This window comes from Globicephala melas, chromosome 7, assembly GCF_963455315.2.
Source record: "Globicephala melas chromosome 7, mGloMel1.2, whole genome shotgun sequence".
Lineage (NCBI taxonomy): Eukaryota > Metazoa > Chordata > Mammalia > Artiodactyla > Delphinidae > Globicephala > Globicephala melas.
Window position 1 is genome coordinate 57,731,630 of NC_083320.1, and position 26,694 is coordinate 57,758,323.

Sequence of the window (26,694 nt, forward strand, 5' to 3'; positions counted from 1 at the left end):
TTTTCTGATTGTAAATGTAATTGTTGTAGTTGGTGAAAATATAGAAAATAAAGATAAGTGTAGAGAAGAAAATAGCATGGGAAAATGTGTACGTGATAATGTTAAAAGGTGCAAGCCATATATGTAAATAAATAATGCTAGATGTATATATATGAGGAAAAGTATATATTTGATTGTATGTGTTTATTAAGCATATAGATATATACATACATGTATGCATGTAGTAAGGTATGGTGGTTTATTCTACATTTATACGTTTATTTTCCAAATTTTCTGTAAGTAAATTCATGCTACCCAGAAATAACTAATGTTAACAGTTTGAAATATTATCTTCTGAAGATCTATTTTCTTAATGGTTTTTACAAAATTGAGTTATTATACATATACTTTTTATAGCCTGACTTTTCCATTTAATATTAATAATGAGCATTTTTCTATTTTATGAAAAATGTAATAATTTTTAAAGTCCTTAATTCTTCTGATTATTTTTAAAAAATAGAAATATAACCCTTCGAGGAAAAGAATAAAAATCACCTATAATCCCATCATTCCCCAAATAAAATCATTTGTTTTTCATGGCTGAAGATCATATCAGATAAACAATAATGTATATAACAAATATTTTTAAATTATCTAAAATTCTGTTTAAGTTTTCAGGACTCTTATGAGTAGAACCTAGGTGCTTAGGAGTTGAGGGGAGCCACTGGTGTTCTTTATGGTTATACCATAATTTAGTCATTTCTCTGCTTTTGGCATATAGGTTGACTTTAAACGATAGTATTAAAAGTAACACAGTAAGAAATACCTTAGTGCATTAATCTTTTTCTGGGGCGGAAATTTTGGGTCAGCTGGTATGAATAGTTTTAAGAGTCTTTAAATACCATCATCAAGTTGTGTTCCAAAATTGGTTTCCTTGAATGAGATTTTCTTCTGAATTAATTGGGTTTTTAGAAACAAGGAGATATTAAATTTTACTAACTTTATTAGTTGGTGTCATGTAAACTTAAAATAATATACCAATATACTAATCTAATATATGTGTTATTACCACAGATAGGTTACTGTCTTCTTACTCCTACAGAATCAGAGTGGACCTGGTTTTGAAAGATTGAGGAATTTAAGGAGATAAGAAATTCTAGGAGCCCATTGTTAAACCTCCTTGTTCTAATTGTCATGATTTGAGCGTATGTACTACAAACTGCTTTAAGACTTAAATTGAGAAAGACCGAACCTTTCCCATGAGAAAAATTTCAAAAAGTTGCCACTTGAGCCCTTGTAAAGTTCTTAAATTATTAAGGTGCTATTTCAGGGCCTTTTCAAAATATCATTCCAAATTCAAGGGACTGTTGGGTTTTTTGTACCTTTAAAAGCTATGGTCTCATGTGAGCAGTTGTTCAATGCAGTTTTCTTTGAGTTAATGAAAGGACATAATATTTGTGTAAGTTCTTTATAAACTGTACATCACCATACGAATATAAGGTGGTTTTATATTTTTAATATTAATCATTAGTTACCACAGCTGTTTTTTAATTTTTCAGTGTTTTATGTCAGAATGTTATAGGTTGACTCTACTGTGTTTGTATAAGGAGTGTGTTATTTTTGTTTACTCTTCTTCCTCCTTTTTTCTCTGTTAATCAAAAATAGGGTTTTAGCAGGGAGTGAAAGCAAGTATTACAGTTGTTTGCTTTTGGCTTGAGTATGCAGGGATGCAGATTCTGCACATTATTGAGCAATCATGCCAATTAAGGGCAACCCAGGGTACCTGGAAAATTGCCAACTTAGACTTGGAGCCAAAATTTTTGGAGCAATGCCACTGGTGTGAAGAAGGGAAGTGGGACACATTGCTGAGTGTTTTTTAGCATGTCCATGTGGTCAGGCAGCTACATAAGAAGGGAATTGTCCTCTTGAGACAGGTGGTTGGTCTTCGGTAGATGGATGTGAATTCTGATTCCGTGATTGTTAAATGGATTGGAGAGCTACTTCGGTGCTGTTCTTGTCACCACAGAGAAGCTGGCCCCGGGCCAGGCCCAGAGAAACACAAGCATAGTTAAACCCAACTGCTCCCCTTCAATTTTATGGCAGTACTTTGTCTAGAAATCAACAAGAGAAGGTGGGAGGTTTTGTTTTATCTTGTTTTATTGAAAAAGGTGGAAAGCATGCAGTTTCTGAATTGACTTTGTTTCTTAGGTTTCATGGCATGATCTCCCGAGAAGCAGCAGACCAGCTCTTGAGTGTAGCTGAGGGGAGCTACCTCATTCGGGAGAGCCAGCGTCAGCCAGGAACCTACACTTTGGCTTTAAGGTTGGTCATGGACCTGTAATTATAACTGTGCCTCATTTAAAACCCTCTTAATAGAGGGCTTTCAATTTTAAAAGCATCCAGCATGTAATTGAATTGGTTCTTGTTTTCTTGGGACCTAATTACCATTTTAATAGCTTTGAGACTCTTAAAAAGTTCCTCATGAATGGTAGACTCAGTAATTAAGAACTGAAAAACTTCTAAGGCATTTTTATTGTAGCTGCTTTCTTCTATGTCATCTTACCCATTCCCTCCCATCTGTCCTGCTGTATCAGCTCCCATCTATTTCTTGAATAAGGAAAGGAACTAAAGAGAAAAGACCTTTGTAACTCGTAAAATTAAAGCCGATGTCATTTCTCTTGGGTTGGCTTTTGGTTCAAGCAGCTTTCCTTGGGAACTCCTGGCTCTTTCCTATCTACTGAACTTTGCCTAGCATTTTGGCTGTTCTTAGCTTACAACACAGTGGCCAGAAACAAGTATTTCCATTAACCCTGCAATAATAACAGAGCAATAATACAATAGCACGCTTATCCATTTGGCTAACCTCCTTCCAGGACTCTAACCTCATTTAATCTTCACAACGGGTCTAGGATGTGTGTACAATTTCTATCTCCACTTTACAGATAAGGAAACAGAGGACCTAGAGGTTGAGTAACTTGGCCAAGGTTATACATTTAATAATTCGTGTAGCTGGTATTTGAACCCAGACAATTTGGCTTCAGAGTCTATGCTCTTAATCACTCTACATTGCTGCCTCTCTAGAGTCTTGGAATAATTATCCATTGTCTTTGTTCATTCCTTCATTTGTTAATTCATGCATTCATTTACGCATTGTTTGGAAAAGATTTAAAAGTAGAAACTTTGAAGAAAGAGGTCAAAGAAATAACATTTCTTTTGGTAGCCACAGAGAGAGAAGAGAAAGGTAATATTATTGCTTAGGACTCTGATATGACCACGTCCAACTCCTTCTCCAATCACTTATGCCTAGGTGAGTGAGCAGGGACTGTTCTTACTCTCATCCACCAGATTTATTATTAATCTTTCTGGCAAAAGAATGGTATAATTTAGTATTTCTTCATGCTGAATTCTGAATCAATAGCATACTTGGACAATAGAGCTTGTTAACAGGAGTTCATGGAAATCTGCTTTTATGGAAAATTATAAAGTGTAAATCCCCCTTCAGTTACTTAATTATGTTGCTTTTTCGGGTTTAAATTTTGGTATGTAGGGGAAAAAATCTGGGCTGAGAATTTAAATACCTATTCATTTTGCCACTAAATGAGCTAGACGACTAATTTGGAGCAAATCACAGGTATTCTTGAAGCCAGCTGCTTCATCTTTCTATTCCTAACATTTTATAATTCTAGGATTCTACAATTCCACATATCCAAATAGATGGTCATCTGAGTGTCTGGGGTAGATAAGCCTTGATGTACAGGCTAGTGGGCCAAAATAAGCAAGAAGGAGGTGGGGTGAAAGGAAACAAAGCAATCTGTATACTCTCTTCCTTTTCCCTTTGTTGCTGTCTCCCCACCTTCTTCTGAGATCACTGGAATTTTAACTCAGTTTCGCCTCATTGCAAAGTTCAGGTACTTTCTATTATACTACATCGCCTCATAATGTGGTCATCACGCTGTTTTTTTACTGAATAGCACCAGCAAACGCCCTAGGGCCAAGGATTCAATGTGGAGAAAAGTAGCACCCAGATCTTCCAAATTCTTCCTCATTCCCACCCTCTCACCCTCTCTCATGCTACTCATGACTTTATAATCACTCACTGTCCACTTTGGCCCAGGAAATCCTAGAATTGGATTGAAGAATAGAGCAACATGGGATTGATGACAGTGCTTTTAATGTATAGGTCTGGGGTAACATGCAGCTTTCCTTTTGTTTTTGAAAATCATCATAAAGTTTTTACATGGAATAGAAATAGTGAGTAAAAGGGCTTGTAGTGGAGGTAGGGAATTTGTGAGTATGCGTGAGTAATTTACATGCTGAAATATGATTTTCTTTGTTTTAAACTAGATGTATGGTAGGGAAGTGTTAAACAGAATGTGAAATAGAAGTTGTATTGATATATCTCTTAATCTTATCTGATATTCCCCATTTCAACTAATGATTCTCCCAGTTAACATCAGTCTGTTTTTAACAGAATTCATGATCCACTGCGGTAGGGAGGCAGTTTGAATTTACAGCAATCATTGTTTATTATGCATTTGCTGTGTTAAACAAAGGCCCTAAAATTAGGAATAAGTCCTTGATTTCAAGTTGTTCCATAGTCACCTCAACCTCACAATATGTCCAAAACCGAACTCGATCAGTTTTCCTCCCAAATACGCTGAAACACCTGTATCGCTTTAATAGCTGGTGACACTGTTATTTAGCCAGTTCACAAGACCGAAAGCAAGACATCATTTTTCTTTTCTCTCAGTTCTGTTTTAAGATGTTTGTAGGCCTGGCCTTATTCATTTCGAGGCCTCCATCTTACACCATATCAAACACTATATCCCATATCAAATATATATATTTTGCTGTTAACTTCGTTTTTTTAAATATAAATTGCTTTTGAAATCTTTAGATTTCCTTTTATGTTTTGGAGTCACACCTTTTTATTCATATTTTATACCTTTTCATAGACTCTGGAAAGCCCAAGGTACTGTACCTATATTATCTAATGGTTAAAAGAACTTTTTCTTCTTGCTCATCTCACACAGCCAAGCCCAACAATCTTTTATTTCTTAAGTAATTTTCAAAATTTCCCCTTCTTGGGGCTTCCCTGGTGGCGCAGTGGTTGAGAGTCCGCCTGCCGATGCAGGGGACACAGGTTCGTGCCCTGGTCCGGGAAGATCCCACATGCCGCAGAGCGGCTGGGCCCGTGAGCCATGGCCGCTGAGCCTGCGCGTCCAGAGCCTGTGCTCCACAACAGGAGAGGCCACAACAGTGAGAGGCCCGCGTACCGCAACAACAACAACAAAAAAAAATTTGCCCTTCTTTTCAATCAAGCCACCTCCTGGATTAGTTTCATGAGGAAGTTACCTGTATCCAGCCTTATCCCCTCTAATGTATCTTCCATGGTATCATGAGTGATCAATCTTAAAATCTGATGCAGTGATCAGCAAAGTCGTAATGTTGAGTAGGACACAAGGTTTCAAAGGCCACACCTCCCTCTGTCACTGGCATCTCCCCCATACCTGGGGAAGCCTAACCTTTACTGATGATCTTTGTGTATAATGTGAGGTATCAGTTCGGCAAGGATGTATTGTATATGTGGTGTCACAGTATCAATTGTTTGCAGTCAGCAAGGAGATTTTCATTGCATGGCATGGAAGGTCGTCTGTGGTTGACATCTCACTTTCTTCTTCACCATCATCTTCTCTTACACGCCATCTCAGCCTGAATTTCTGGCCAGGCCTTGTCCTGCTTTTCTGCCTTGACCACGTGGACCCCTTGGTTCACAACAAATGATTGTTGCTCAAAGTCTTTTATACAATGAAACACTAGACAGACATCCACATAGTTGGAGTGTGCAGTTGAAGATAAGATGCTCTCCCAGGCACTAGATTATTCCTCATGAAGCATGAAGTGTTTCCTATGACTTCAGGGTTTTCTGTATGTTGATTTTGACAACATTTGTATTAGTTATAGTTTAATGAGGTATCATGGCAAGTAACCTAAAATAATTTAGCTGCAAGTAACCTAAAATAATTTAAGAAGTTTTGTAGAAAACATTTTTCTTTGTATGATTTTCATAGTTTTAGAACTAATTCTTTTTAAAAAAATTTTTATGTCGTTCTGTAATTTTTCTCACTAGAAGGAAAAATTGTTCAGTGTTGTACATATGGAGTGACAAGTGAAGAAGATAGGACTGTGCATGTTTTGTATTATCCTTTTTATTAAATGTTAAGTGTATACAAAAGAATAGTTATAAGAAATATAAAATTATTAAATATCATGATACTATAACTGTAGGTTTATTCATCATAAATTATTTCCTGAATTTTCCAAATTTTTTTTCCTCTGAGCTTCTCACTTCCTGACTTTCATCTCTCTGAACTTCAATTTGGACATTTTCTATTGACCTGTCTTCCAGTCCACTAGTCCTTTATTCTGCTCTTTTTGATCAGCTGTAAATCCATTCATTGAGTTCCTAATTTCATATACTGTGTTATTTAGTTCCAGAATTTCCATTTACTTTTTTTTTTTTAAGATTCTAATCCTCTGATGAAATCGTTTCCTGCATTTTCTCCATCTTTTCCTATATATTCTTGAACTATAACCTATCAAAACAGTTGTTCACTATAAGTAACTGTTAGAATTACATAAGCACCCCATGAATTCTTGGAAATAGTGAAATAAGAAGGTGAAAAGACTAGTGGAGAGCTAGTGTAAGTGGTCATGTGAAATGACCTTTTAAATATTTGGTATCTGTTTTCTCATTGCCACCACTGTACCTGATAAGAATCTGGATCTTATCAGATAAAAATCTGGTTTTCTTTTCCTGTTTTAAAAGAAGGAAGAAGGTTGGAGTGAGGAGGGAAAATGGATACCAGTTACACAGTATAGCATCATCAAAAACAACAGCACATCATCCCAAAATATTTACTTTGTAACTATGAAAATAGGAATTTTCTTCACATGGTAGAAACCATAGCAAAATCAAATAAAAGAGAACCTGTTATAAAAGAGAACCCATACAGATTGAAAACATCAATAAGAAATAATATTACATATGATTTAGGAGCTTTTGTTGAGCTTTTGAATTCTGCCAGATATTATCCAGTGGGTCAAAAAGGAAGACATTTAAGCTGCCTCATAAAGGTAGAATATAGGTTTGCCAGGTAGAGGATAGGATGTGATTATAAAAAAACGAGCATTTGGGGAAGAAGAAAAAGCCAAGGAAGGAATATATAGAACAGCATGGAACATTTGGTGTATGGCAGGCTGCTAGGACTCGGGGGTGCAGGAAGTTTTAGCAGTAAGTATGCCAGGAAAGGCTGGTATTTCATGCTTAAGAATTTGGACTTTATCTGTAGGAAATGGGAGTCACAGAAGACTTTTAATAGAAGAGAGTAATGGTTGAACATTTGTAATTTTAAAAGATCATTGTGGGAGCAATAAGAATAAATAAGTGGATAGGGTGGTGGGAATTAAGTTTTACCAGAATTATTTGGTAATTAATTTAGTAAGTAGTTTTCCTTGGGCAATGGAAAAGTGATCTTCAAAAGAGATTCTAGATACCATATAGATTTTAAAGGGTTCCCTTTGAGGAGAAATGTTAACTCCAAATTTGGCAACCCTAGGGACATTTCTGTTGAGTCTGACTCATTTTAGCTTCTCTAAACTTGGAGAAGAGCAAGATGACACATGTGTAAGAGTCTTGATAATCTCCAAGTCCTGTGTCTAGATATTCCAGAACAGATTTTGGAAATATTCCAGAGAATGTTTCATACCCACAGTGCTTGGCACTTCCTGTTGATTTTATGCTAACCATAATGATAAGAATTATTTTGAAGAATTTTAGGTACTGGAAAACAAATGAGAATTAAAAAACTGAGAAAGCATGATGTTTGGACATATATTTTCTTTAAACAATATTTCTTATTTGATAAGTTCTGAAGTATACCCTATGTTAATCTACAAAATAAAATTCATTATACAGGACAGTATGTAGAGTATCATACTATTTAATATACGTGTGTGTGTGTGTGTGTGTGTGTGTGTGTGTGTCTGTCTGTATGTATAGGGTATATATGTAAGTAGACAGCTGTCTAAAAGAATGATTGCCAGTGTTCATAGTGTTGTCTCTGAGTTTGAACTTAAAGGTGATTTTTACTTCTCTGTACCTTTGTGAGTTGCCTGATTTTTTTTTTCACAATGCCATGTGTATCATTTTTACAATCAGACAAAAAAAGTCAATAGGGTTATTTTCATTTTGGGAAAAATTGAAGACACTAGCTGCAACCTTGGGTCAAAGTGAAAGACAGTACCTCCTAAGTCTTTGAAGATATGACTCCCAAGTGAAATGTGTCACCTTATTTAAATCATTGATCAGAAGGAGAGGGACAGCCTTGGGGGCAATAGAAAGGGAAGTCACAGGGGTGTGTTCTAGAGTCCAGGGTCTGTGGGAGAGGGGAGTCTTGACCAACATTGGCAGTGCTATCTCTAGTATGGAGATGCTCATAAAGGAGCTGTGTGAGTCTCCCTGCCACTAACCATAATCAGTTGGGTTTCTTTGATGCAGTATTTCTCAGAGCCTGTGAGCATTTTTAATAGAACTATGCTGCATTTCCCAAACTCATTTGATTATGAGACCCTCTTTTTGTGGAATCTCTCTGTGAAACACTCTTTGAGAAATAGTCTGTTAAACATTCGATTCACTCAGTTCCTCTTGCTCTGGACTCCATGTTCACCAAGTAACTTTCTTTTCTCTTCTTTTCTTTTCTTTTTTTTTGAGGGTCTTTTTAAACTATTTTAAAAATTGAAGTATAGTTAATTTATAGTGTTGTGTTAGTTTCAGGTGGACAGCAAAGTGAGTCAGTTTTATATATATACGTATATATATTCCTTTTCAGATTCTTTTCCATTATAAATTATTACATGATATTGAATATAGTTCCCTGTGCAATACAGTAGGTCCTTGTTGTTTATCTGTTTTATATATAGTAGTGCGTATATGTTAATCCCAAACTCCTAATCTATCTCTCCCCATAGCCCCCACTATCCCCTTTGGTGACCATAAGTTTGTTTCTATGTCTGTGAGTCTATTTTTGTTTTGTAAATAATTTCATTTGTATCATTTTTTTAGATTCCACATATAAGTGATATCATATGATATTAGTCTTTCTCTATCTGACTTACTTCAAATCTATCCTGTTCCATTATCTATATGTCTGTTTTTGTGCCAGTACCATACTGTTTCAATTACTGTAGCTTTGTAATATAGTCTGAAGTCAGGGAGCATGATTCCTACAGCTCCATTCTTCTTTCTCAAGATTGCTTTGACTATATGGCGTCTTTTGTGTTTCTGTACAAATTTTAAAATTTTTTGTTCTAGTTCTGTGAAAAATGCCATCGGTAATTTGATAGGGATTGTATTGAATCTGTAGATTGGCTTGGGTAGTATGGTCATTTTAACATGCTGATTCTTCTAATCCAAAAACCTCGTATACCTTTCCATCTGTTATGTCATTTTTTTTTTTTTTTTTTTTTGCGATACGCAGGCCTCTCACTGTTGTGGCCTCTCCCGTTGCGGAGCACAGGCTCCAGACGCACAGGCTCAGTGGCCATGGCTCACGGGCCTAGCCTCTCTGCGGCATGTGGGATTTTCCTGGACCAGGGCACGAACCCGTGTCCCCTGCATTGGCAGGTGGACTCTCAGGTGCCACCAGGGAAGCCCTGTTTGTGTCATTTTTAATTTCTTTCATTGTATCTTACAATTTTCAGAGTACAGGTCTTTTGCTTCCTTAGCTAGGTTTATTCCTAGGTATTTTATTCTTTTTGATACAGTGGTAAATGGGATTGTTTCCTTAATTTCTCTTCCTTATATTTTGTCATTAGTGTTTAGATGCAGGATTTCTGTATATTAATTTTGTGTCCAGCAACTTTACTGAATTCATTGATGAGCTCTAGTAGTTTTCTGGTAGCATCTTTAGGATTTTCTGTGTATAGCATCATGTCATCTGTGAACAGTGACAGTTTTTACTTCTTCTTTTCCAATTTGGATTCCTTTTATATCATTTTCCTCTCTGATCACTGTGGCTAGGACTTCCAAAACTATGTTGAATATAAATGACCAGAGTGGGCCTCCTTATCTTGTTTCTGATCTTAGAGGAAATGCTTTCAGCTTTTCACAATTGACTATGATGTTAGCTGTGGGTTTGTCATATATGGCCTTTATTATGTTGAGGTATGTTTCCTGTGTGCCCACTTTCTGAAGAGTTTTGTTTTTCTTTAATCATAAATGGATGTTGAATTTTATCAAAAGCTTTTTATCATCTTTTGAGATGATCATATGGTTTTTATTCTTCAATTTGTTAATGTGGTGTATCACATTGATTGATTTGTAGAATTTGAAGAATCTTTGCATCCTTGGGATAAATCCCACTTGATCATGATGTATGATCCTTTTAATGTACTGTTGGAGTTGATTTGCTAGTATTTTGTTAAGGATTTTTACGTCTGTAGTCATCAGTGATGTTAGCCTGTAATTTTCTCTTTTTGTGGTATCCTTGCCTGGTTTTGGTATTGGTGATGGTGGCCTCATAGAATGTAACTTTCTGATTAATGGCTTCTGATATGGTTCATCTACAGGGAGAAAAAACTTAAAATGTATAGGCTGACTCTTAAGAGCCTTTGAGTTATTTCTCACTTTCAGTTAATAAATTAGAACTAAATGTTGGGATTAAAGGGGAGAAAAGAAGGAAAATTTACCAGGTTTCTTCTGTTTGGTAAGTCAGATAGACACCCTCCCCATTTTTAAAAATTTTTTTTTCAGACCCCTTTTGGATAAATGAACCTAAAAGACTTCTTGTTAAAGTGTCCAATTGATAGAGGAAAAAAATTTTAAGACGTAGTTACCTCACCAGTTCTTTTTCTTCCTGTTTTCTGATTTTTTCCCCCGTACCAAAAAAGGTTTACCTCCTATCCTAAGAGTGTTCTGAAACATGTACTTATGGCAACCAAGCACTGTTTCTATGTATTAACAAAAATTCAGCCTTTTTCTTTTTTTCTAACTTTATTCCCAAGCTTGGCTTTTGCATGTGTTGTATCTTAGTCTTTTTTTTTTTAACTTTTCCCTTCTTTTAGTTATAAATAACATACCAATTCACCCATTTAAAGTGTACAAATCAGTGGTTTTCAGTGCATTCACAAAGTTATGCAACATAATCAATCTTAGAACATTTAATCACCCTAAAAAGAAACTGCATACCCATTTACAGTCATTTCCCATTTCTCCCAACCCTCCCAGCCTCAGGTAACCATTAACCTACTTTTTTATCTCTGTAGATTTATACGTCCTGGATGTTTCATAACAGTGGAATTGTGTATAATATGTGTTCTTTTGTGAGTGGCTTCTTTCCCTTAGCATATTTCCAAGGTTCATCCATGTTGTTGCACATATCAGTACTTTATTTCTTTTTATTAATAAATATTTGAATACTGTTCCAGTATTTGGATATATATCATATTTTGCTTATCCATTCATCAGTTGATGGACATTTGAGTTGTTTCCACTTTTTGGCTATTACGAATAATGCTACTATGAATAATGCTGTGTACAAGGCTTTGTGTGTACATATGTTTTTATTTCTCGTGGGTATATACCTAGGAGTGAAATTGCTGGATCATATTGTAACTCTGTGTTTAACATTTTGAGGAACTGCCAAATTTTTTTCCAAAGTGGTTTTACCATTTTATAATCCCACCAGCAATGTGTGAGGGTTCTAATTTCTCCACTCCTCGCCAATACTTTTTATCATGTCTTTGATTTAAACAGTGGGTGTGACATCCTAGTGGGTGTGAAGTGGTATCTCATTGTGGTTTTGATGTGCACTTTACTCTCAAATGGTACTTCATTTTTCAGATTTTATGCACAGCATGGTTTTTATTAACTGATGTTCTTTCTATTCAAACTTCAGTTCCCTCTCAAAAAGTATGCATCTATAGCAATGGGTTTAAAGCAGAAGGTAGAGAAATCAAAAAAGCGGATTTCAAGATATTTTTGGGTTTTGCATTTTTAAGGCACAGCATAAGGCAGATTCCACCAAGCAGTTCTTTTAGGGTGGAATTGAGTTTCAAGTACATTTTCTGGCTAATCAACAGGAACTTTGATATAGGAGATAAAATTCCAACTCTCTGGCTGTCTACTCTGAAAGAGAAACTGGAATCTGACTTGTATATCTATCTACTTTAAGGTGCAGTAGGAGACATACCAGGTTCTTTTAATGTAAGGTCTGTTTCTTGGTAAACAGAGACAGCTCCAGAATGTGTTGATAACGTGCCTCCTTTCCTATGAACGAGTTGCGTACCCACGTATTTTATTAATGGGCCTACTGGGTTTTTTTTTTTTTTTTTTTTTTTTTTTTTTTGCGGTACGCAGGCCTCTCACCGCTGCGGCCTCTCCCGCCGCGGAGCACAGGCTCCCGACGCGCAGGCCCAGCGGCCATGGCCCGTGGGCCTAGCCGCTCCGCGGCATGTGGGATCCCCCCGGACCGGGGCACGAACCCGCATCCCCTGCATCGGCAGGTGGACTCCCAACCACTGCGCCACCAGGGAAGCCCAGGCCTACTGGTTTTATACATATGATAATAGTTAATGTTTACTGAATATTTACTGTGTCATGCACTGTGGTAAATACCTTATGTGGATTATCTTTCAGTATTTTCTAATGCTTTTTCCTGTGTGGCACCCATTGAAAATTATGCTGTTACGTGGCACACTGAGAGTAAATGCAGGGGGCTGACTGTGGCCAAATGTGGCCAGTGCCAGGACTTGAGCTGCATTAGACCGTACCGGCCTCTGAAAGGGCTGACAGATTTGATATCGTGTAGCCTCTAACCTCTGTTCCTGACAAACAGGTTGGAAAACTCAGTTTTATCTACAAAATACGCCCATGGAGTAGATACTATATTTTCTGCGTTTTACAAGAAAACTGAGGCTTAACTTGCTCAAGAAGAAAAAGCTAAGACACAGAAAATATAACCTGTTAAAAACAACATCCAAAATAATAATAAAACATGTAGCACTATGTAAGTTGAAAAGGGGTGTGGCACAAGAGTAAACCCTTAGCTTTTAAGTCAGTAAATTTTTAATAAAGATTTTTAAGTTATCAATATAGTACCATTTTTAAGCAGATAAACCTTTGTTTAAAGCCTTTAAGGATGAAATTTCCTCCAACTAATTCTCAAGGGTTAACTTTCTACCCCTCTCTCTCCAAAAAGAGAAAAGCCAAATTAAGTATATGTAAAGTTTAATTATTTAAGCTAAAATTACATTATAAAATCATTTGGTGATCATATGTGCTTATAAAAATAATTTTGTAGTGAGTTTGGACAACTTTTCAGAGAAAAACAGCAATAATAATCTGTAAAAATAATAGTATACTTTCATCCATGTCATTTATCACATCTCTATTATGACTATGAAAACAATGCATGGCTGTTGTAAAAAAATATTTTTTTCAAATAAGAGAATTGTATATAATGATAAATTACATTACTTTCCCTCCACATACTTCTAGTTCCACTCCATAGAGATAATGCCATTCACAATTATTTGTCTATCCTTCCAGAAATTGGTTGTGCATAAAATATACATATATTTTTATGGCATGTATGTACATTGTATTTTATTATATGTGACAGTTATTTGGTAGTGGCTAACCATAGCAGCAAAGATCATCTCTAGTCTTTCCAGAAATTTTGCCCTGTTGTCTGCCTGGCTGTATAGTTATGTAATAAAAGCCATCAATACCTTGTTTATTTAGTCTTAGCTGATGGTTGGTAGTTTAAGAACACGTTGAGCTATATTCTGTGAGTTTAGCTTCAGTTTCTATGATAGGGGTTGATGATTGGTAGTAGAATGGGCAACAAGATGATAAAATGGGCTCCTTCCTATTATGTAAATGCATTTGTGATTTAATTTATTATGGCTTTGAGTTTAGAATGCTGGTAAGATTCTATTAAGGAATTCCTGAGAGAATGTTACTTAATCTTTACAACTCTGAGATTTAGTATGAAGAAACTATTGCTACTGTATTAGAAAATGATAAAATGCCATGAAGTAGGAAATGTAATTTGCTAATGATTGAAAAAAACAATTTCTAATTGAATCTCGGATCATTAGGTTGACTTTTAAAGTGAACCCAGCCAAAGAATTCCTGGGTAAAGTCATGGTACAGGGGCTTTCACGTTTTTAAAATATGAAAATTAGTTGAAAGCTTTTTTCATGTTTAGGAAGAAGGATCAAAAGGAACTGGGGAAAGATTATGCTTCTGGTAGGCGTTGACGTGTAATGTACTATGTGTTCTCTTGATCTGGTAGCTCATGATAGGTTTAGTTGGTTACCATGGTTTCATTTCATTTCCTGCAAGCCTCTTTGTTGTGCTATTTGGAATAAGTGGAAAATAGTGTTCCGCAGAATAATTTTTCAAAAATGCTTTTCTGCTTCTCTTAGTTAAGCTTGTGAATCACTTTGGGGACATTTTCTGAATATAAGAGTAGGTGACAAAACACATAACAACCATAGAATTTAGTAGTCCTGCAATGTCAGAAAATTAAAATTGATAAAAACAATAGCATGATTTACTTTAAAATACAGTACCATGTTGTCAGTGCCATAAGCTTTAAAAAAATATTGGTGTAATTCTTATTAAGGACCCTCTAGTCAAGTAGGCTTTAATAAAACAAATTATAGAAAGTAATTGATATGGCACAGTAGGGAATGGGTAGTTTAATATAAAGCATCCCTTACTTGAAGAAAATAGGTGTATTCCTAAAAATGGGTTGCAAATTGAACCGTATTGTAAATCCACAAGAGTGCATAGCTGTTTAAAGAGATTAGTTTTCCCTAACATATATATATAATACAGAAAACAATATTTGGGAAAAAACAGAAAAGCAGAAAGAAAAGCAAAAAATCACCTCTAATCCCACTAGTCAGAGATAATCACTGTTAAAATTGGAGTGTATGAAATTCTAGTACTTTACTGGGTTGAATAGAAATGGTTTCATACCAAGTACACTATTTTATGGCATATGTTTTCAATTAGCTGTACATCATGAACATTTTCCATGTCAATAAATATGTCAGAAGTTTGTTATTTGAATTAATTCTTCATAAGGTCTGGTTTCACCTCCTGATTTTTTAAAACTCTGGTTTTCACTAGTTATATTTGTTTATTTAAATTTAGGTCCATCATAAACTTTTGTTTTTTATTAACATGTGCACTACAGAAAATATGTAAAATGCAGAAAAGTAAGAAAAGAAAAATATTACCTATAGTCTCACTGCCCCCAAAATAAATAACATTTTTGGCATTTAAAAAAATGTATTTTGTTATTGTTTTGTTTCTAAAAAAAATTGTAATGTTACTCTTCTGGGTGCTGGAGATACAAGGATGAACAGGACAGTCAAGATCCCTGGCCTTAAAGAGTCTGTCAGGTGGTGAGAGGGTTAGCCTTTAACGAAATTGTCCCACAAATATAGAATTAAAAACTGAGGTGAGCACTGTGGAGGGAAAGCACAGGTGCTATCACTGTGTAAAGGAGAATCTGATTTAAATCCAAGGAATCACAGTCAGGGAAGGCTATTCTGAAAAAATAGAGTCTGATTTGGAAACTGAAGGATGTCTGAGAGTGAAACAGGGTTTTGTTTGTTCTTTTTTCTCTAGTTGCTTTAGGTGTAAGGATAGGTTGTTTGAGGTTTTTTCTTGTTTCTTGAGGTAGGATTGTATTGCTATAAACTTACCTCTTAGAACTGCCTTTGCTGCATCCTGTAGGTTTTGGATTGTTGTGTTTTCATTGTCATTTATCTTTAGATATGTTTTGATTTCCTCTTTGAGTTCTTCAGTGGTCCATTGATTGTTCAGTAACATATTGTTTAGCCTCCATGTGTTTGTGTTTTTTACAGTTTTTTTCCTGTAATTGATCTCTAATTTCATAGCGTTGTGGTCCGAAAAGGTGCTTGATATGATTTCAGTTTTCTTAAATTTACCAAGGCTTGATTTGTGACCCAAGATGTGATCTATCCACATAATCACTCATATTGTCTGGAATATTATCTAGGAATAGGATTGCTATGTCATAGGTATGCATGTATTAAATTTTACTAGATATTTTAAAACTATTTTGTTAAACAGTATGCCTGGTGTTGGTTATATTAGCTCTGTATCCTTGCCAGTTCTTGGTATTGTCAGACTTGTAAAATTTCATCATTCTAAAGATATAATTTCTATTTACTGGACTACTCTTTGAGCATCTTTTCATGTTTACCCTCTTGGTGTGGGCCTATTTTTGTCTATTGTATAAACTTATAGTCTTCAATTGTGATAAATTTTCTTGAATTACCTTTTAGATTTCTTCCCCTTCTGTTTTCTCTTTCCAGACCTCCTATTATCTAGATGTTGGACTTCCTGGATCGATTCTCTATCTTTTTTTTTTTCCTCTATTTTTCATCTTTTTGCTCTTCTTAAATATTTTCTCAACTTTATCTTTCATTTCTTCATTAACATTTTCACTTATATTTCCTTTTTTAACTTATTTTTCTATGTATTCTATATTTATTCCTTTTCTTATAGCATCCTAACATTTCTTGCTGAATCCTATTCAAGAATAGAAATAGGAAACATCCCATTTTTGTTTCTTTAAACATTGATAATTTAAAAAAATATTGTCATCTCTTTGCATGGTTTGTTTCCTTCAGCTTGGTTTAATTCTGTTTGTTTATCTTTGTCCTTCATGAGAGAGATTTTCCTCAGATGTCAGGTGGTCCTTAGCTGCTTGCTCATATTTAAGTTTATTTGGCACTAAATGGATAGAACTAGACAGATCAATAAGAAAAAGAAGGACTTGAACAATGTTATACGTCAGTTGGACCTAACCAACATGTACAGAACACTCACCCAACAGCCCCAGAATACACATTCTTCTCAAGCACACATATTGGTGTGTGTGCATTGAGAAGAGGGGAGCATTCACATTGGTCACAAAACAAGTCTTAATATATTTAAGAAGATTGAATCATATCAAATATCTTTACCAATCACAATGAAATAAAATTAGAAGTCAAGAGAAGTAGGAAAACTGGAGAATTCACAGATATATAGAAATTAAACAATACACTCTTGAATAACCAATGGATCAAAGAAGAAATCACAAGGGAAATTAGAAAATTTCTTGAGGCAAATAAAAACTAAAAAGTTGACTGGTAGTTCTGGGAGCTTGAGAGAAGCCTCCCAATTATAGGGTGATGTCTCTATTCTTAAGTCTTTTCAGTTGAGCTGGCAGCTGGGCACAGCATTAAACAGTTTTTTAAAACATGAAAACCAAAACCTGGAATCACTAGAGAAAAAGACATTCTTTGTAGAAAGTGGTAATTATATACAACAGTAGCAGTTCAGAGCAGATTATCCCAGTCTTTCTATTTGTTAGCTACAGTACCACTTGGGAGAAAATGAATTTTCATCTTGTTGAACTCTATCTAGGTGAGGGTTGGACCTATACCTATACAGCTTCAAACATATTCATCAAAAAAATGAACAGATATGTAAAAGAAAGGGCAGAAGCAGGGAATAAATATAAGAAAAAGTGAAAAGAATATTTTCCTATAAAAATGCAGGGAAAATGGTTTAGCATTAACCGTTTTTACAAATCAGTACTCTGCCTTCAAGAGTTCAGTAGTCGTCACTAGATCCATTTAATATGTCCTGCTTTCAATACAAGTATATTTACTGACCTTTCTTCCTTGAAATCAGAAACCTGACTCCCAAGCTCCTGTGGAAGGACTCTCCCAGCTTCTCTCCTCCCCTCTTTGCACTCTGTTGTATTTCCACTCAGTTAACCACATAGTATAAACATACTCAGGGGTATCCTGAGTAAAAAAAAGTCGCAAAGAACTCCTTGTCTTTCATTGACTGTAAAGTCAGCCCGCGCAGAGATGTTCCTATACAACCAGCATTACCAATTATTTATTCAGCTGTCTTCAGTGCATATTTATTGAACATCTTTTGTTTTACTTTATTGTTTGGTAATCATTCTGTAATTCTCTGCAGAGGTCTAAGCTAACAGAGGAGAAAGGGGACTACTGTTGAACGTACTATATACAGTTGACCCTTGAACAGTATGGTGGTTAGGGGCACCTACCCTCTGCACACTGGAAAATCCGCATATCACTTACAGTTGGCCCTCTGTATCCATGGTTCCAGATCTGCGGATTCAACCAGCCACAGATAGTGTAGTGCTATAGGATTTACTGTTGAAAAAACCCATGTCTCTAAGTGGACCAGTGCAGTTCAAACCTGTGTTGTTTGAGGGTCAGCTGTACTTAGCTTTAACTTAAATATTCTTATGTAATCTTCACAGCCATGTAATGTTATTATTGTATAGGGTAATGTTATTCCTCTTTTCTAGATGCAGAATCTGAAGAATAATATTCCCAAAATCACGCAGCTAAGTGGCAGAGCCAGGATTTAAACTTAATTTGTCTGATGCTGAAGCCTGAGGTTTTCTGTTAAACACATAGGACCCAGGACTTGCCTGTCCCTGTCCAAACCGTATTTCAAGACTGCAAAGGTCTTTTGTACTGGGACGTAAACAGTAGCTCTGAGATCTTATGTAGGCTTAAGTGTAATATGTCAGATCTAGTTAAACAGTGAGTTTTTTGGTTTTTTTAATGTGAGGGAGATACTGGATTTACTTGGTTTCATGTATCACTGTAGAGAAATGTAACTTTTCTGTATATGAACAAGGTTATACACATTATTATAATCATTTTTTAGAAATCAATCTAAAGATGAACTTTTTAAAATTCAGCAATTTCATCTTGTCTTTGTATTGACTTGTTTTTATGTTTGTTTATTTCCCATTGAGGTTATCGAGGAAACAGGAACTTTATTATGAACTACCTAACATTTAAAGAGTTCCTGGGTGTCTTGTTAAATGTTTGTTGTATAAATGACAGTCTGTGAGTGATAAGTTTTATAAGGAAGGATTCTTTATTTGCCCTTAGATTTGGCATCTCCTTTTTATGGCTCCTTTTTGTAGAATAGACACACTCATTCCCCACCTTGCTTAAAGATTCTCTGTCATGCCTTTTCAGATCAAGGAAGGGGAGAAATCTCTCTGTCAGTCTGTAAGGCGATGCTGTTTTTTATGTAGCTTCCAAAATAAAAGAGAGGGATGTTCAGAGTAGGCATACAAAGCTTACAGTTCCTTTAGTAAAGATAATGCAATTTTTCTTAAAAATTCAATCATAATTGTCATAGTTCCAAAATGGAAATTCATTTTCTTGTCCTTTGACGTTGTTTTAATCAACCCATATTATGAGTTATTTTACTTATTTGATCAGCTTCCTTAAGGCTGGAAGCTTGGTTGGACTGGAAGTCTAGAGCTCACGTACAGGCTGAAGAGGAACTGGGAATTGTGCATATGGTCTCTTAAAGTCACTGAGTTGAGAAAGAGAAACGGACAAACTTATTTAGACTTTTTTGCCCAATAACCTAGAGGTAGCCAGGAAACTCTCTTCTTGGATGGCTTAGAAACAGCTCCATTGTCAAGTGCCAAGAAATCTAACCTTAGATTTCCACTCTTTTGATTAACCATCCCAACCCATGTAGGCCAGTTCAGCCATCTTCCCTTCCACCCTCTGCTCCCATACTTCTCAGATTTCAGAAGACAGTTGAGTGACAAATGCCTGCCACCATTACTTAGATAGTCTTTATTTGAAGTGCCATACCCATTGTGAAACTGCTTATTGTAAAATCTTAAGCCCCTGCAGGAGTAAAATGGTCTAAATCCCTTACTGAAATGCCTCTGAATACAACTGAAATATAAAGGAACTTAATGTTAAACAATGTTGTGTTCATTGCTATATGAACCTTATAAAATTTATGAAGTGGCTATGTTTATTTCTCAATAACAAATGATGAAAATTAGTGAAAAGGAAATAGCAGTATATTAAACTGAGAAAAAGTTTATGTTTAACTTTGGTGTAGAAATTTTACCTTCCAACTTTTTAGACCTGCATTATAATGAAAATTTACTTAGGAGAAATGTCTTTAACATTAGAGGAAAATGAGAATGGGAAAGTGGAATTATATGGATCATTCACTTGAGTATAAATCAAAATTTAATTGCTTTTAAAGAACCAAAAGGTAGATCAATTTTATTTTAGAAGAAGGACGAGCGTGGATAGAATATTGGGTTCTAGATTGAATAACTATTAAAGTCTAATTTGAACGACAGAAACAGAGATACCTCAGGCCACTATTAAAAATTTTTTTTGTTTCCCTTTTTTAGGGCACATTTAAAGTGAAATCTTAAGAAGGTTCTAATTCCTGTCCTCCTGAAATGTAACCTATACCAGAATAGTATTGTTGCATAAGTTTGCAGTTCTATTTAAACACTTTACTTAAACAGCTATTAATTTAGTATTTTAGTTCATCTCTGTTCTGTGTATTTTTAACAGTGAAATTAAATATATCCTGTCTGATTTGTTTAGTTTTAAATTAAGCTCACTCAGAGCTAGCTTCCAGAGACTGTGACTTGGCCCTTGGTGCCTTTTGGCATCAGCTTTTATTAAAGTCAGTGCATGTTCTTGTCTTTGTCATCTTGGAAGGACGCTGATGCTAGTCATGCCAACTTGGATCCATTTCCAAGGTTTGCCACAGGAAGCAAAATACTGAAATTATCATAAAAGTAAATCATTCTTTAGGTTTTTAAAAATGTCACTGAAAGATGACTCGAAAGTGAGAACAGAATTTCTAGAGTTTAATAGTTGATAACTTATATGCCCTATATATATTGCAAGCATGTCTTGCCCAAACTCAACAAGCAGACAGAAGAATGACTATGTAAGAGGGAAGAGTAAGTCCTTGACCCATGGCTAGAAATAGCAAAAGTGTGTTTCTGTGCCATCCTGCTCTACTGTATGACTCAGGTTCTGGAATCAGCTCTACTTTAAATGATTGCTGGCATCACACTCAGGTGAGCCCTAAAGGGAGCTTTCCCATTGAAAGACATGAATGTTGGGGTCTGAAGTACATTGAATACTTTTATTGATCAACTTGGAGAGAACATGCTAATATAGAAATTTCATATATTATGTAGTTGACCAGTTGATTATTGAATGTGTTCTAATAGTATATGAGGTTTATTTTCCCCTGTTTTTCCTACAGGCATAATGAAGTGGCTTAAAAAAGATGGATAAGAGCAAGGTTTTCCTTCTAGGGTAGGCATGCTTTTGGCTAGTTATCCCTAGTTGTTGCAGACTCATTCTTTGTGTTCAAAAGTGTAATTTTCCATATTCCAGACGACTCATAGAGATTAGCCACAGTTTGTTTAAACAAAGAAGACACACACAAAGCAATAGTTTTAAATATTTTTTCAGAAAGAATTCACTTGCTTACTTTTCTTAAAAACATCTTTCCCATTTCATTGAGGCAGATTTGGAAGTCAAACCAGAAACTTCAGGCTCTACTACGATGGAAAGCACTTTGTTGGGGAGAAGCGCTTTGAGTCCATCCACGATCTGGTGACTGATGGATTGATTACTCTCTATATTGAAACCAAGGCAGCAGAATACATTGCCAAGATGACGATAAACCCAATTTATGAGCACATAGGATACACAACCTTAAACAGAGAGCCAGCATACCAAAAACATATGCCAGTCCCGAAAGAGACACTTGATGAGAAAGATTCTACAGGCCAGGATGGGGTATCAGAGAAAAGGGTAAGCTACCATGAAACCACACTTTGTCTTCTTCTGTTCGGGGTTCTTATAAGAAAACCATTATTGCCAGAAGAAATTGACTTCGCCACAGTGCTTTGGAAAGGATATGCATTTTCCTTAATGTCTAGTTTCTGTGATGCTGAGCTTTGATATATCTAATTCTTGTTCAGTTAAAATATGTCAGGTATATTTTTGTACTCCTGATTATTTCCTATTTTATCAGTTTCACAGTTTTAAAAATTTGTTGGAAAAATGACTCCTAGTAAAGAAGTTCAGGGGTTTTGGTCAGAAGCATAACTTACACTAGCTATATTACATAAAGAATTAAGGGGGTCACATTATCTATCAAACTTACTTTGTTTCCCTTAAAGATAATTTACTTTATGAAAGTTCTGTTCTTTAGCAAATTGATAGATAATATGTATTCTCAAATACACATGATTGAATTCAGTCTATCAATAACTGTTATACTTTTTTGAGAATCCGTCAGTCTTGAGTAACAGGAGAATTTATCTCTTTATGGACTTATGAAGTAACTGAATCCGGAAGATATACTTCTCTTTAATTATGAAAGACAATTTAAGTTTTTCATTTGTCATATTTTAATTGTAATGTGTTTAAGGTTAACATCAGAAGTTTTAATTCCTTGGCATTAAGATAATTTTACTTTGAAAATTGTCCCGAGCCTCCCTTTCATCCCCCAAGAAAAAGTGAGAATTTTCTCATGTTTTATATTGTGTGGGATTTAGTTGGGATAATTTTATGTATTTTAATTGTAATTGTGTTAGCTAATTCTTATATTCTCGAGTATCTTAAGTTGCCGTATTAAAGAAATGTAGTATTATATAGTCATTTGAGCTTGATTCTGTCACCAAATAGATTTGTGCTCAAATTCTATCATTTTACCAGTTGAGTGACTTCATCAAGTTACAGAGACTCTGTGCTTTAATGTTCTTATTTGTAAAATTGTAATAACAATCAACTTCTGAGGATTGACTGAATGAGATAGTATGTATAAAATAATCAAAGAGGGCTTGGCACAAAGTAAGCACTCAATATGAGTTTGGTGGTAATGTTACTGTGACAGTCATATTACCTCATGGTAGCATCCTAAAATACTTCCCATTATCTTGGAGTATTTAGGTACAGAATGGAAATTTCAGATGTTCATTGTCCATTTCAAATTTTAGTTTCTGGCAGATCTTACTTAGAGTGGCATTTTGTGGCTGCAGAGAAACCAACATTTTAAACTATAGTCTGTAGCAAATAGTTTTTCATCCACTTAAAGTTGTTAGGAACTACACATCTTTTTTGGAAGTAAACAGAATTTAGAGTCCTAAATGCATGCTGTATTTAATATTGTTCTTTTCACTCTAGTTCCCATTTTCTCACTTTTGGTTATTTTTCATTCATGGCATTTTTCAGTAATGCTTATATTTAAATACCTAATACTGATATTATATGTTATGAAGATGTGCCTTGAATATTCTAAGTTAACATCTGTGAAATATTGTTTTAAATACGTACCTGTGAGTCTTTCAAATTTGATCAGCCTAATGATAACCTTTGCTAATGTGTTCTGTATACATTTTTGTACATTAAGGGACTCAAGCTACAGACATTTAGCTATTTAACATTGGGCTAGTCATTTAACCTCACAGGGCCTTAGTTGTCCCTCCTACAAAATGAAAATAAATATTCACAGAGGCAAGAGACTGAGGTAGCTAGTGCCTAGAGGACGCTTTTAACTCTGGGATCCATGATGCCCTATGTATTCTGGCAACATTACCCGTTAAATTACCTGGATTTTTTTGTGCTGAAGGCCAGTGACATAGAGTGAAGTAGCTAGCCCAGAAAGTGTTTCTCTTCAGCAAGCCTTGATTAAGAATCATCTCTTAAAAACTACTCTTTGCTTTAAACTGCATGCATCTTAAATCTAGTTGGCTTAAAATCTACTCACTCAAAACTAGATTTATTTTATTTACAGGTGTCATCCAACAGGACAGGGATGATGACCTGTTCAACAGCTTGAAACATTGATTCCCTGTCACAGTGGATGACATTTGTAAGTAAAGACAATCATGTTTAACTGATTTAAGATACCTACTGACATTTATTAAAAATATTTAATAAATATTTTACTGGGTCCTGCATAGCTAAATCCCCTCTCATTCATCAGTCCTTTTCCTCAGAGGCAAAAAGTGTTGGCTTTCCAGGAGCTAGTATGCTGTTGTGGAAAGGATAGTAGCATTGGAATTAAGAGCTGGGTTCTACTACAGGCATTGATTTTTCTGTGTCATTTTCTTTTTTCCTTCTCTGTCACTTTTCAGTCTCTCTGTGGAGACTGTTTCCCACCTTTAAATAGGAGGGCTTTGGACTAGATGACATCCAAGGTCTGGTTTATATAGTCTGTGATCCTTCAGGGAATGCAGGTTTTGTAGGAGAGAGAACACAGCACGAGGAAGAGCACTGAGGTGGGGTCTAGAAAGGAGAGATCTGTTTTTTCGTATCTACTAAGTGTATGACCTTGGGACAATCCCCTAGCCTGTCTGGACTTCACTTCCTCTGTATATAAGACAAGGGGTTTCTACAAAACATTAATTTTACAGGATTTTAATAAATACTTACTGCAGAAAGGGTTCTGTGCTCAAATAGGTTTGATAAAAATTAAGTTTTTTTTAAAAAAACTTAACCATTTCTTTTCTGTAGGCTTCTCAGCTTTGCTGATGCCTAATGTACATTACGACTCTCAAGAGTGCTCCCAAACTTATCTGAATCACCTCGCCACTATTCAGAACATTTTGGGAAAATAATGTTTCACGAAACCAACTTTGGGAAATTTTGAACCAGATGATCTCTTAAGGTCTTTCCTTGTTATAAAATCTAGGGATGAGAATTCTACGCATATTTTTTTTTTCAGTCCTTAAGGTATAAGTTGAGTGTCTGAGCTTTTGTGGAAGGTTGGCAGGTTTTATGGCCACAATGTTTTTTTGCCACAGAAAGTGAATCCTGAAGACTCTTCGTTGTCCCTAGGAAATCTGGTGGCCTGTTGTGTGGGGAAAAAATTTTTTTCCAAGAGTTATCTGTATCATTTTTCTCATTAACTATTTTTTTAAGATTTTTTTTTGATGTGGACCATTTTTTTTAAAGTCTTATTGAATTTGTTACAATATTGCTGCTTCTGTTTTATGTTTTGGTTTTTTGGCCACGAGGCATGGTATCTTAGCTCCCCAACCAGTGATCGAACCTTCACACCCTGCATTGGAAAGCGAAGTCTTGACCACTGGACCGCCAGGGAAGTCCCTCTCATTAACTGTTAAAGTTGCTTCTTCAGCTTCAATATCAATTAGAAACTTGTGTGTGTGTGTGTGTGAACGCTTTTTTCAAAACATTCTTCTCTTGTTTACTCATAAAATTTGTTGTGATTCCTAATCATAAATCAAAGAATCATGGAGTTGGAAGGGGCCTTCACGGTTACCATGTTTCAGAAGCAATTTAAGCATACCCTCTGATGTTGAAATTCCTTCTTTGATATCCCTCTCTCTCTTTTTTTTTTTAACATCTTTTTGGAGTATAATTGCTTTACAGTCAATTAGGAAGTTTAAATGTCTCTCAACATTTTTGAAAATATTTTTTATTCATGAAGCTGTAGCATGTTGAAAAGCCAGACTTCCTTCTCTTCTAGAACAGCTTACCTTTGGCAGTCTAGATTGGCCAAGAGCCCAACTTTTATTAGTTAATTTTTAAAAATTTATCTTGGAACTGTATTTGAATAGTTTCTTCCAAGTAGTGAAGATAGTACACTTGCTTCAACAGATACTGGACCTATGGCAGGATGCAATGGTTTTATGATAATTTTACACTTATTAGTAACGTAACTTTAAATCTGCCAAAACCATGCTTTTGAAAATGTCTCACGTGACTGTTAGCAATATAAACTGTCAAATAAAATATATAATTTGCATTTCAGAAACCATACTGTGAGTCAGAACTCTGACTCTAGCCAAAACCTCTTTACTTTCAGACTTAGTCCTCCAAGCTCCAAACCTGACTCACGTGTAAGAATGGCCTGTGATGCCGAGGGGCGGCAACATCAGCTTGTTGGTTTTATGGAAGTTCACCAAGCTAAATAAGCTACGTGTGCCTGTGTGTGTGTGTATATATGTTTTGTTTACCTGGAAGTTTGGAGTGAATGCAATTCTTGGCATATTTTCATATTAATTTATTCTTAAGGAGTTTCCTGTACATTTAAATTTCCTTCATCAAAGACTTCTTTGGGGATCGCCAGGCTGCGTATGTATTGAAAAGCCTTGTGAAACTTGAAGTTGAAATGAAAGCCCTGCCAAAAACTGCCATAACTACTGGAATTCTTTGGTTACCTCCATAAAATGACAGGAGTCTTCGTCCCTGTCAAAGGAGCACGGGCTGTCTGTCTGCTAATTGTCTTAGTCTCCCACAAAGCCACTCTTCTAAATGTTTTTACTTTGCTTAAAAATACATATAACACGTTTTCTGTTTCTGTATCATCTCAATGTAGAAATCAGCAAGAAAAATACTTAAATTTAATCATTATAAAAATAACAATACCAGAGGAGTGGGTAGCATGAAGCAGTCTGAAGAGAACTGTGTTTGGTTTCTGGATTTTGTGTTTTCCCAGTCTTTTGGGCCTTTTTTTTCTCCTTCCTTGTTCCTCCCCGAGCTGTGCTCTGCTTGTTCTCCTTAACTCTGCCTTTATCCACATCCATCCCTCTTGCCCTTCGTCAGATTTACATGCCCAAGTCTCTCTCCTCTGTGGCTTGTTCAAGGTTAGGATCGGTTGTTCAGGGTGAACAGGCCCTTAGAGAACTGCTAGATGTGCCCAAGTTCACTTATTTGTATTAAAAAATCAATTTAGTAATTTATGAGGAGACTACAACTTCCATACAGAACTTCTAATAGTGGGTTTGT

General features: G+C 35.6%; 1 protein-coding gene across 4 annotated transcripts in view; it reads left to right on the plus strand.

Annotated features, from left to right (window-relative positions):
* The window catches only part of CHN1 (chimerin 1), a 175,455-nt gene that overhangs the window by 66,508 nt on the left and 82,253 nt on the right, over positions 1-26,694 (plus strand). For 2 of the 4 annotated variants that reach the window (XM_030851505.3, XM_060302231.1), the window contains 2 exons: positions 2,188-2,301; positions 21,459-21,747. In XM_030851505.3, coding sequence (XP_030707365.1) covers positions 2,188-2,301; positions 21,459-21,747 — 403 coding nt within the window. Of the gene's footprint in view, positions 1-2,187; positions 2,302-20,961; positions 21,000-21,458; positions 21,748-23,788; positions 23,813-26,694 lie in introns of those variants that run through there. The other 2 variants (XM_030851520.2, XM_030851524.2) reach the window with 2 other exon arrangements.